Source organism: Crocodylus siamensis, chromosome 15, assembly GCF_052110815.1.
Source record: "Crocodylus siamensis isolate JL-2025a chromosome 15, ASM5211081v1, whole genome shotgun sequence".
In the NCBI taxonomy this organism is placed as follows: domain Eukaryota; kingdom Metazoa; phylum Chordata; order Crocodylia; family Crocodylidae; genus Crocodylus; species Crocodylus siamensis.
Genome location: NC_143409.1, coordinates 44,820,242 through 44,832,503, shown reverse-complemented (window position 1 = coordinate 44,832,503; position 12,262 = coordinate 44,820,242). Strand labels below are relative to the sequence as shown.

At 54.2% G+C, this 12,262-nt stretch overlaps 1 protein-coding gene across 3 annotated transcripts in view; it reads right to left on the bottom strand.

Annotated features, from left to right (window-relative positions):
• The window catches only part of GRAMD2A (GRAM domain containing 2A), a 63,674-nt gene extending 51,618 nt beyond the window's left edge, over window positions 1-12,056 (bottom strand). For 2 of the 3 annotated variants that reach the window (XM_090029207.1, XM_090029209.1), the window contains exon 1: window positions 12,018-12,050. In XM_090029207.1, the coding sequence (XP_089885333.1) occupies window positions 12,018-12,037 (20 nt within the window). In that variant the 5' untranslated portion in view covers window positions 12,038-12,050. Of the gene's footprint in view, window positions 1-12,017 lie in introns of all 3 variants that reach the window. The other variant, XM_090029208.1, reaches the window with a different exon arrangement.
• Between the last annotated feature and the right edge of the window lie 206 nt (window positions 12,057-12,262).

The following is a 12,262-nucleotide window of genomic DNA, read 5'->3' as shown; positions in this document are numbered from 1 at the left end:
CATGTAGCATCCCATACAGCAAGGCCCAGAAGCTACTGCTACAACCACATCCCTTGTACTGTTGCGGCAGTTTTGCCTTTAAGTAGAAAGATGGTCTCTTTCAGCAAGATCCTTTCCCCCCCTAGTTGCTTACTAACCCTTCTCGATCACACACACACACACACCCAGTAACTGCAACAGAAGGAACTCAAGGACAAAGGAGTGGGAGAGTTAGCGTGCAGCGCTTGGGAGAATTGTCAAATGTTACTACTAAAGGTAGTGGATTGTGGAGCTGATGGAAAGTCAGGACTCCTAGCTCCTCTGTGACCAAGCCAAGTTCCTTCACCTTTCTCCACCCCCGTTTCCACATCTGGGAAGGCAGAATGAATATTTTTCTTCACTTGACAGGGACTGAGAGGCTGAACTTGTACAGAACGCCAGTCATGTAGTCCTTGAATCCTAGCTTCCAAGTAAAACAATGACCTTAAAGGCTATGGGCACTTTTAGGGCCGAGTAACAGGCAAAGACCCTTTACAGAACATCTCTCTCTCTCTCACACATGCACACACTCACATACACACACCCACTTAGGGCAGTAAGGACAAAGCAATGTCTCCAGCTCTCAATCCTCTTGCCCTTGGGAGAATCCACAGGTCCCTCTTATAATAAATCTAGGTTAAGTCCCAGAGAATCTCTTACTCTAAAGAGAAATCAAGGACAACCAGAAAGGATGCATCACTCATGGCCTCCATGATGGGGCACAAGGCCCGAGATGCTGCTTGCAAAATCTTCATGCAGCAGCACTGCCAAGCTGCCCTCGTGGACTGGATCTGCGCTCCTACCAGAGAATGGTGGTGAAATATAGGGCTGGGAAAGCCGGTCAGCAGCAGCAACATGCCCTCTGTACCAGGCAATTGTGAACACTGGCGAGGAGGATGAAACCTAGGATCTAGCTGCCAAGCACTGGCTTAGGACAAATCTCATGCCTGTTCTAGGCCAGAGACAATCCGTTCTTTTAGGGAGCAGCCATTACAAGGACTGCATATGAAGCACCTTAAAGATACTGAGTTGGCACGGTCAAGCAGCCTTTATGGCCCTCCCCACCCCAACATCCTAATCCCAGACTGAACATAGGATCATGATAAGCTTACCAGACAGACACTGGCCTACAGACAGCCAAGACCATAAACACAGTGTAGCTGCCTTTCATTCCAGATGCTTAAACATACTACAGTAAAAGCTCTGTTATCCAGCATCCCCCCGATGTCATGCCAGGGGACAGGGAGGGGGGCCCCGCGCAGGCTGCTTTGCCCTGGGCCGTGGGCCAAAAAATTGGCAAAGAAAAAACTCAGCTCACAGCAGTGAAACGGGAAGTCCCCTGGAAGTGACTTCAGGAGGGCAAACTTCAACGAGCTAAGGAGGATAGTTGGGGAAGCACTGAGGTCCCGGAGGGGAGGGGAGCCAGGTGTCCAAGGAGAGTGGTCGCTCGTTAAGGAGACGATCCTCCAAGCCCAAAGGAAGGTAATCCCAACGAGGATCAAAGGGAGCAGGAGGGCACACAAGCCTCCATGGCTCACCAAAAGCATCCGGGAATGTCTCTTTGCTAAAAGGGAGGCATACACCCAATGGAAAGAAGGGGTCATCACCAGGGAGGACTATTCTGTAGTTGCTCGGGGATGTAGGGGGGCAGTCAGGAAGGCCAAGGCAGAGATGGGACTGGGACTAGCTTCCCAGATTAAGGAAAATAAGAAGTCTTTCTTTAAATACATAGGGGGTAAAAAGAAGGTTCTGGGTAATGTGGGGCCCCTGCAGGGCGCGTTGGGAAATTTGGTCGTCACACCAGATGACAAAGCTAACATGTTTAACGATTTCTTTGCCTCCGCCTTCCTAAGTAGGGACCAGAACAGCCACCTCCCTGCCGGGCCCCGCTTGGGCCCTGGGGGAGGCACACCTGGGCCAAGGGTTAGTGAGGAACTAGTTAGGGAACTTCTGGAGGGACTGGACGTATTCAAGTCAGCCAGTTTGGATGATCTCCACCCCAGAGTACTAAAGGAATTGGCCATGGTCATTGCAGGACCCCTGGCACGGCTGTACGAGCACTCGTGGTGCTCTGGTGTGGTGCCAGAGGACTGGAAGAGGGCCAGCGTGGTTCTCATCTTCAAAAAGGGGAAGAAGGAGGACCTGGGAAACTATAGGCCAGTTAGTCTTACCTTGATCCTAGGCAAGCTGTTTGAGAAAATTATGCTGGCACACATCCAGGAGGGGCCAGCAGGAGACTGCATGCTTAGGGGCAACCAACATGGGTTCATCAGTGGAAGGTCCAGTCAGACCAACCTGGTGGCCTTTTACGATCAGATCACCAAATCCTTAGATGCCGGGGTAGCAGTGGATATAGGTCTTCCTGGACTTCCGGAAGGCTTTTGACACTGTCTCTCACCCTGTTCTCATTAAGAAACTGGGGAGCTGTGTTGTAGACACCCACACAGTCAAATGGGTCGCCAACTGGCTGGAGGGCCGCACCCAGAGGGTGGTAGTGGATAGGTCCTTCTCAACCTGGAGGGATGTGGGCAGTGGGGTCCCCCAGGGCTTGGTCCGTGGGCCCGCACTGTTCAACATCTTCATCAGTGACTTGGACGAGGGGGTAAAAAGCACCCTGTTCAAATTTGCTGACGACACTAACATGTGGGGGGGACGTGGGCACACTAGAAGGAAGCAACAGGCTACAATCGGACCTGGACAGGTTACAAGGGTAGGCAGACGAGAATAGGATGGGATTCAACACAGACAAGTGCAAGGTGATGCACCTGGGGAGGAACAACCGGCACCATACCTACCGGTTGGGGAACTCCCCTCTTGTCAGCACAGAGGCGGAAAAGGATCTTGGGGCCATCACTGACTCCAAGATGAACATGGGCCGGCAGTGCGGGGACGTGGTCAGGAAGGCCAACCCCACCTTGGCATGCATCCACAGATGCATCTCGAGCAGGTCCAAGGAGGTGATCCTCCCCCTCTATGCGGCACTGGTCAGGCTGCAGCTGGAGTACTGCGTCCAGTTCTGGGCGCTGCACTTCAAGAGGGATGTCGACAGCATGGAGAGGTTCAGAGGAGGCTACTCGCATGATCAGGGGGCAGCAGGGCAGGCCCTACGAGGACAGGCTGCGGGACCTGAACCTGTTCAGCCTCCACAAGAGAAGGCTGAGGGGGGATCTTGTGGCCTGTTATAAACTAGTCAGGGGGGATCAGCAGGCATTGGGGGAGTCCCTGTTCCCCCCGAGCACTGCCAGGAGTGACCAGGAATAACGGTCACAAGCTGGCAGAGGGGAGATTCAGGCTAGACATCAGGAGGTGCGACTTCGCGGTCAGGGTGGCTAGGAGCTGGAACCAACTTCCGAGAGAAGTGGTGCAGGCTCCTACCCTGGGGGTGTTTAAGAGGAGGTTGGATGAACACCACGCTGGGGCCATTTGACCCCAGTACTCTTTCCTGCCATGGCAGGGGGTCGGACTAGATGATCTACTCGGGTCCCTTCCGACCCTAGAAACTATGAAACTAAGTGGTGCTTCCACTTCCGCTTTTGCTACGTCCCTCGGACGCTGGTTAATAGAGTTGTCCGGCTAATAAAGTGCCGGTTAATGCAGCTTTTGCTGTAATAAGGTCCATCGAGTCAAATCTCAGCCTCACCTCTTCACCATCTGGATGTATTCTGTTCCTTATATTTCCTACACTCATTCCTCCAGTCATCCTGACCCAGTTCCTAACTCCCTTGAAGCCAGCATAAGCCCACAGAGCATCTGGCAGAGAAGAACTGCACAGCATCTACTTTGCAAGGCCTGACACCATGAAACAGGGTAGGTCTCCCGGCAGGCACTTTAACAGCACACAGCCATGATTGTGGAGACACAGGTGCACGGAGCCTGCTTTTCACAGGTCTGCACAACCACACCTGCCACTGATGCCAGCAGGAGCCGGGTTTGCTCAGCACCTGTGGAAAATAATCATGCCCTTGGTCCATGAACTAACTGCTAGCACTGTCTGGATCCTACTTTTGGTAACTCCCTCCATCCCAGTCTCTTTCCAGCCCCTATTAAAAGCTTGCAGCTCAGTCTGCTGGTATGTGGATTTTTCTCCCCAAGTCAGACAAGGCAGCAATTTGCTTTTGCACATTTTAAGCTGGGATTTCTCAAAGGGGATAAAAAAAGAAAGATGTGTCTTGCCAAGCCAGACACTGGATTTCACAGCAGAAATGTACAGAACGCCTGTGAAGAACAGGCAGCTGGCATATCAACTCTGAGATGCAGTTGTGCCAAATGAGCACTCATCCCTGCCCTCACTGAAGGTGTGCAGCCTACACTAGCATAACAGCTGTTCCACATCTGCACCAACAGGTGAGACGCTTCTCTCATACACACACATGCCTCAGCGCAAAGCTCTCAAGAGAGGACGTGACAGCGGGAGCTCCCCAAGGTACTCCCTATATATAAACTTGCAGAAACTCAGTCCCGTTTTCCTCCGATTCCAGGAAAAGCATCATCAGGGAGCATTTGCATCTACCAACCCCTGCATTTCTTCAATCATGTCCCTCCCCAGATACTCTAAAGCAACCACTTTAATTTGTGAGACACCAGCTTAACATGCATCCCAGATAGGGTTGCATGGATTGGCCTACTGGCCTCTGAGACTGAAGTGCCTCTCTAGGGGTCCCATGCTGTAGAAGCAGCAAAGCCCGTCCAAAGGCACACCACCTGTCCCTCCCATGTACAAATGCACTGTTTTCTTCCTTGTGCAGAAGTTGCAGAGACAAAGCAGCCGGTTACACAAGAACCCTCTTTGGAATCAGGAAGCTGGGGACTTAACACAGAGTGCTCCTTGTAGGCCGTTAACTGACAAATAACCTTGATGGGATCTCACTCACTGGCTCACAAATGTGCAGAAGTAGTTTCTCTTTCACAAGTAAGGGTTTGATTTTATTATGAACATCCTCTTTGTAGGGTAACGTGCCAGCACTGTGGGCTAGCAAGCCCTCATTCCACACCTCACTCAACAGCCAGCTCCTACAAAAGACCTACAATCATAAGAGCCTCATGCCGCAGTCACTTCTCTCTCATAGGTGATACCAGCTGGCAAGAGGCAGCGAGATGAGGCAGTTGCCAACATGCACAGCACCTAGGGCTCAGAGCCAACACCGGGAATCACATCCAGAAGCTGGCGCCCTGCATTTGCTTTGCTCTTTTAAAGAAGAATCTTGTTCACAAAAGGAGCCAGGAATGTCAATCTACTGGCCAAGTGCAAGAGGGAAAAAAGTGGACAACACCTGACCACTCGGCATGCAAGACCACCGAGGGCCAGATGTTAAGGCAGCTGATAACTTAGGCCTGGAAGGGGCCGCTGCAGCTGTAGAGGGTCCAGTCCCTTGCATTTGCAGGAAACCAAAAGAGTCCAAAGGAGCATTTGCTCCAACCCCTCTACACACCACAAAACTATAAAACAACAAAATCCTTCTATATGCCACAGGAAGAAAGCAGAAGAGACCCAAGATACCACCAGTGCCTTGGTCAATGCAATGGCTCCTACAGTGCCAGGGATTTTTTTAGGAAAAAGTTGTTCACCTGCTGCTAAGATGAGCAGACCTCATCTTATGGAGAAAGGCAAAAAATCTCCAAAAGTTCCTTGCTACCGCGACGCGGGGGGAACTCCACCCCTGACCCCAGATCTGGCAATTTGACCACGGATGTGAGAGAAAGATTTGCCAAATGCTGCAGGAGTCTGTCACTAAGGAGTTCACACCCCTTTGTCCTGCCATTGCCCAAAATGACTACAAAAGTCCCCAAGAACGGAGCTGAGGGAGTTAACATAGTCAGAAGCATGACAAGGCCCTGCCAGATGGCAGCAAGTAGGGATCATCCACGAAGGATTTCCTTTCCTGGCTGCTGCAGAAGCCAGCCTGGGCATGCTGGGATCTCTCCTCCAGCTTTCTGCAGCCCCACTCCCACAGAAGGTGCCAGGGGGCATCACCTATTCATTTGTAGCAACAGGAAATGCTGCAGGGGCTGAAGGCATCACATCTGGAAGCCAGTCAAGAGAGAGCAGCCAAGAGAAAACTGGCTGAGGCGGCCCAGGGCAGCCGTGGGTTGAGAGGGGAAGATGCTTCAGCAGCCAGGGTAACATCAAGCTCTAAATGACTCTGTCCCTGTGGGAACAAACTCAGGCCCGGAAGAGCCATTACATGAAGGGCTGCGGGGCCCAGACGGGTGAACTTCCCAGCCAGGTGAGGCCCAGACCCTGAGCAACTGCCAAGCCACTTGCTCTGCCTTCAGGGCTGCATTTTTACAAAGATCTCAGACTTCAGCACTTCTGCAGGGAGCAGTGTCCCCAGGGGCCTCAGGTGACCTTAGTAAGGAACTGCCATTTACAAATGAGCTCTTGGTTATCCATCCGGCCGGGGGCAGTAACACAGTGCCGGGGAGCAAGGAGGCCACTTTGCTAGGAATACCCAAGGCTCCGCTGGCCTTCTGCCGGCCCTCCGTCCAGCTTTGCCACTGCAATAAAGTGTCGGAAGAGAGGGACTATGCAGCACTAGCATCCCTTGATGGCGATGAAACTCACTGGGAGCCCTTTAGCAATACCCAAATTCCAGCAGCCCAGTGGTCTTTTGCTCTGAAGGGGAAAAGTCAATCATGTGAATGGCAAGTGCAAAAGCTTGTTGGGTTTCACGCTCTTATTGGTGTCCTCGTAGGTGTCTGGGACAATATTTACCCTCCAGAGCTAGGATGAGGCCACCTTGCCAGGCACTGGGTGGAATGAGGGCGCTGTGGCTGCATGGCCCAGCAGTGGGCTGCTCCATGGCTTCACCAGTGCAGAACAGCCCCAGCATGCCCTTCGGTAAAGGACAGGGCTCAGCAGCCCCCGACTGCCCCAGCTCTCCCCTCCCTCAGGGCAATGACTGCAGCCACCAGGGATTTTGCTGTAGTTGCAGGGATTTGTTTAATCCTGAAACACTTTGGGCTGCACTCACCCCTGATACAAAACCTCTCTGGCTCCCCTGGCATGACACCAGCGATTCAACTGGCCGAGGCTATTCAACCAGAAAGCATTCCTTCCTCTGGGTGATGCAGAGCCATCCCAGCTTCCAGCAGAATAAGGTTAAAGTACACAGAGGGTTAAGTACACAGAGGGTTTTTCACTCTGTCCCTAATTTCTGGGAAACCACAAGCCACCTCCCTGCCCCGAAACCCTTCACTGGGGTCCAACCTGATTACAACTGTGTCCACAGAGGAGCCTCCACACCCCTGGCCATCTCCCTCCAGCAGCTCACACACAGAGAGCAGGCAGCCCAGGCAGGAGGACTGCAGCCCCTGTACAAAAAAGCCTGCCACAGAAGCTACCTCTCAGCATTCATGCAGGAACTGAAGTGGAGCAGTAGGAGTCACATGCGGAGGAGAGGCCTGTCCCTACTCCCTAGGGGGTGGGGGGGTGTCACCAGGACTGGAGAGACTTCTCCACTCCCACGAGCAGTACAGGTCAAGGATGTTGCCATATGTTGGTTGCCCAGTCCCAGGCAGGTTTCGACGTGCCCTTTTCCCATCCCTCAGCCTTTACCTGGAGTGAGGAAGCAGCGTCTTCTGAACCAAGCGCATGAAGCTAGTTACAGCTCAAACCACCCGCGTCAAGCACGGAGCCGCTTGATGGGTAGGTTCTCCATACATGGGAAGGCTCTTATACCCAGAACATTAACCTCGGCAGCAGCCGATCCCATCAGCCCACAAATCCCAGCTAAACCAAGTGCGATATATTTAGATAACACCAAAGAGGGCAGGAGGATGAAGCTTTACGCTCTGCCCTAGGAGGGCAAGGTCACTCAGATAAGGAGGACGGCAGATGTTGGCCTCCTACCTGGGCAGCCACCGGCATGTCATGCTCACAGTCTGTAGAGATCCCAGAACAGAACAAGACACTCAGCTGCTACTGCTACTGCCCCACAGCTCAGAGCCGAGCTAGCAGCCTCATACCATCTCCAGATACTTGATTCGAGAGTACCAGGCAAATAGCAGGTGAATGAGCTTCAGTCAGATAGATCCCACTTCACTGCTGCACTCCTGCTTCCTTAAGGCACTTCCACTGTCCTCAGAGAAGCGGCTCTTCCCAGCAGACCAGATCCCACTTCATCATACATACAAATAGGGACAAAGAGGTAGCGAGGTAATAGCAGGCCCATGTTGCACTGAAGAGCAACGAGAGAACAAGACCAAGGAGGTCTCACAGCAGAAGACAGGTCTATTCCAGAGGGGTCCGGCTTAACAGCTGGAAAGGAATATGCCCCTCCACTTCAGCCAAGAGCAGAAACTGCAGTTTCCAGTGCAAAGCCAAGGGAAGGTCTATTAGATTATGCTCCCAGCTTCCCCTGGGAACCACAATGCCATGTACAGACCATAATCCCGGCACAAAGGAGCATTCCCGAGACCGTGGTGGCACAGGCAGGAGACAGCAAAAGGGGCCAAAAAGCTGCAGTAAGGCAAAAGCTAGTGCCACTGGCTATACAGTTATACTCTGAGACCCACCAGCCCTGTGAACCTGGTGCCCACAGTGCCCTTCATGCTCACACAGTCCACATTGACCAGACACAGGAGGGGCTACAGGAACAAAAATGCCATGCCTGGATATAAGGGTCACCGCAGGGGATTCCTGGGGCATATTTAGTCCCACTGTCATTCAGGAAGCTCAAATACTAGCTCACAAGGTGGCTGATCTGAAAAAAGGTTAGTTCTGCCACTAAACAGCTCTAATACACACGTGACAGAAGCCCCCTATGACATGCAGGATACAGCGTATACTACAGACACAGGGGCAGGGGGATTGGCTATTCCGAGGCTACTGCCAGGGAGGAACAGGCAGTAATGCACAGGACAGGGGATGCCACGGACTGCACAAGTCCAAAGCTGAGCTCTGAATAGGTCCCAGCCCCAAGGAGGATGCCAGCTTGGAAATGCTCCGCTTGAGGGAGCCTACATCCCAGACAGGCACTGGAGGGACTGAGTAGGCAGCCACAGCTTGACCCATCACAAAGCCAAAAGGCCAAGCAAATCTCAGACTCCCTGCTGGCATCAAGTGCCAGCTCTCCAAGCTCTGTCTGCCAGAACTCCAGGCCTAAGAGTTCCCAAACTCCAGAGGCAACAGCTTAGGAGGCCCAAGAGCTGTGGGAGACGGAGGCACAGCCCTTACTGCACCACCCGCAGATGTTGTTATTTGTACTGCACACATGTGCAACACATGCATCACATGCGGCTCTGCGGCAGCAGCGTGGGTGGGAAGGAGGTTTTCTTGTTCCTCAGAAAAGGTGGTGCCAGCATTCCCAGACATGCGGTTTGCAGATAAAGTAGCAAAAGTCACAGCTCTCCTGCTCAAGCTCTGGGCCCGGGGGGTAGCTTCCCTGATATGTCAGGCATTGCTCTGGCAAATCTCACTCTACAGCAGTGCCTGCCAGAAGCCACTTCCATGGGCCCAGCCCTCAGGGGGAGGACACCTCCCTTTGTGCTTACACACCTGCTCACATGTCCTCCCAGCACAAAGGATTTGTACTAGACACTCGGTGCAACTCAAGCCCTGAATTAATCCTCTGGGGGAGGGTGCAGACCCTGATGGAGGTCACTAGACAGACACCTTGCCCCTGGTTAGCAAAAATGAGCTTGAACAGGTACAGCCTAGCATTACCAAGTTTGTGATCTGCTAATCCCTACAGCCAGAAGCACAGGGGGCTGTGGCCTTCCAGTGGCTGGTTTCTCTTCGGGCCAGGTGAACCTAGGCTCATGCAGGTGAAAGAACTCCGTACAGCATTTATCTTTAGCACATCACTTCTTCCCGCACTTCCGGTTGCACCTGTGCTCCAGGACAGCCCTGAATCCTGCACCTGACCGCTCTGCTCCAAAGGTTCCTCCTTCCATGCTGTGAATTAAATCAGAGAAAGGAGACACAGGACCCCAAACAGAACCCCCACCCCTGCCAATCTGGAGTGAGCACCGATGTACGGTGCAGGTTACTGCTGTCATCTCCATTCTGACTGGTGGAACTAGCCCCGTGTGAATTACAAACAACTGGCACCATTATGCAGGACATGAAGTTCAAGGTCTAGGTTGTACAGTGTTCATCTGGCATTCAAAATAATAACAAAACTTAGCTCCTTTCATCTCTGGATCTGTTACCAAGGAGAGGAATTTCATTATCCCATTTTACAGATAGGGAAACTGAGGCAGGGAGAAAGGGAGTGACAGCAAAGGCAGAGTGACAAAAAGGAGCCTAATCAGGGTTGCGGGGCTTGTGTTACCATAAAAAAAAGGAGCACACTGCCCTGGGGAACTAGGTCCTTGGCCCGTGATGCCCAAGAGCAATGTATAGTTAAAGACACAAAGCAGTGCTCCCCGCCTGCAGAGAAATAAGTGTTCCCAGACTCCTGAAGCGACAGCTTAGAAACAGGAGACAAATGTCAGTGTCCAAACTGTGTCACGTGCCCAATATTATCCCAGCCACCTCCAGCAAGATTTGGACATTTGGGTAACCTCCCGCCAAGAACACTCTAATCCGAGGTGCTTCATGGATGCATTTTAGGATGGCTGGGCCTTTCAGGTGAGGAGCTTGGTGGGAAGCGACTTGCCTTGAACGAGGGAACTCGTTGCAAGTTCCTTGGCCCTGACTTTCAGGCGTAGCTGCCTTGGTTATGGACCGAGTTCACTCTTGCGTCTTGAAATCATAGGCACAGAGTGGCTGGACCGGCTTCAGCAAATTGAGTGGATTCTACAGCTGGCTGAAGATTTGCAAGGGCTGAGAGAAGTCAGAAGTTATGACCGTCAGAAGCCTGTTTGGTAGCTTTTATGTAATGGGTCCATTTCCCAGTGAAGCCGTGTCCCACCAAGGCACCCTCCGCAGAAAAGCCAATGGCGCAAGATCAGCAAAGTCCTGTCCCCTGGAAAGTCACCTGCTCGCTATGAATGCAGGGCTGTCTGGGTTGAGATGGGCCGCACTCCTTCTTCCCAGCTTGTGATCCCAGGGCTAAACACACGGAAACGTTTTAAATCCTGCATACTGATGCAACAAGTGTTGAAGGTATGAAACCACCCAGCATGAAGGGGTCTCAGAGCTCCAAGCCCTGCAGCCCTGGTCTGGGACAGATGATTCCCACATGCCAAAGAAAACAGCCTCAGGCACAGAGAAAGTGCTGGGCAAGCTGAGACAATTAACGTGCGATGTGCCAGGAAGGGGACGGGGGAGGAAATCAGATGGCCCGTCCGTACAAGCCAGGAATGAAAGTAAGAAAAGAAAGCAAACAACGCAGATCCTGCTGGTGCCCCAGAGTGTTGGCAGACCTGCCTTCCCCTTCTGGGAAACGGTGAGTCCCGGCTGCCAGGCCCGATGCGAGGCAAACGGGAGCGTTTTCCACTAGACGCAGCGAAGGGAGACATTAGCATGCTGGGAAAAGCTCCAGAAGCCTGGCGAACGCATCAGGCGCCAGGTCTGCTTCAACACAATACCAGGGAGAAAAGGGAAACAAAGTGGGGGGGAAACTTCCCAGACCGGCTCCATCAAAGCCTGGCGTCTCTCCTGCTTCACCAGCCCCTGCCATCTGCCCCACGCGCGGCTGCCAACCCCCCGGGAGCCCGGGGCACCAGAGCCCGGCGGGGCCGCGGCGCGACCCGGGCACCGCTGTCGACGTGTCCAGCCCGCGGCGCCGCAGGCACGGCCCAGCGAGGCTGGCGCCCAGGCTTCTGCAGGCGCACAAAGCAGGGCTCGTGTCCGGAGAAATGCCAAGACCCCGCAAGCCCGGCCTGCCCCGCCGCGGCATCCCTGCTGCGCGCCCCGGGCTGGCACGTGCCCGGCCTGGCACCGCTCCTGGGCACCGTGGCAAGGCAGGCGCCTCCGTCCCTCCCCGGCTCGGGGGCTGCAGCGCCGCCGCCGCCGGTGCCGGTGCCCGGGGCGGGGGCACCCCCGCGCGCCGGCCGGCCGGCGGGAGGAGCGGGGTCCCCGGCCGGGACAGAGGCCAGAGCCCCGCGCCTACCTGTGCGCCGGCGCCGTCATGCCCCGCGGCTGCCCGCGCTCCGCTCTGCCCCGCCCGCGCCCGCCCCGCAGCCGGCCGCTCGCCCGCCCCGCCCCGCGCCCGCTCATTGGGCGCCGCCGGCCACGCCCCCGCGCCGGCACCACGTCTCCGCGCGCAGCCATTGGCTGCCCCGCGCCCCGCCCCCCAGCGGCCTCCCCGTGCTCAGGTGAGGGGCGGGGCCCAGCCGAGGAGCTACCTGCCTCTTA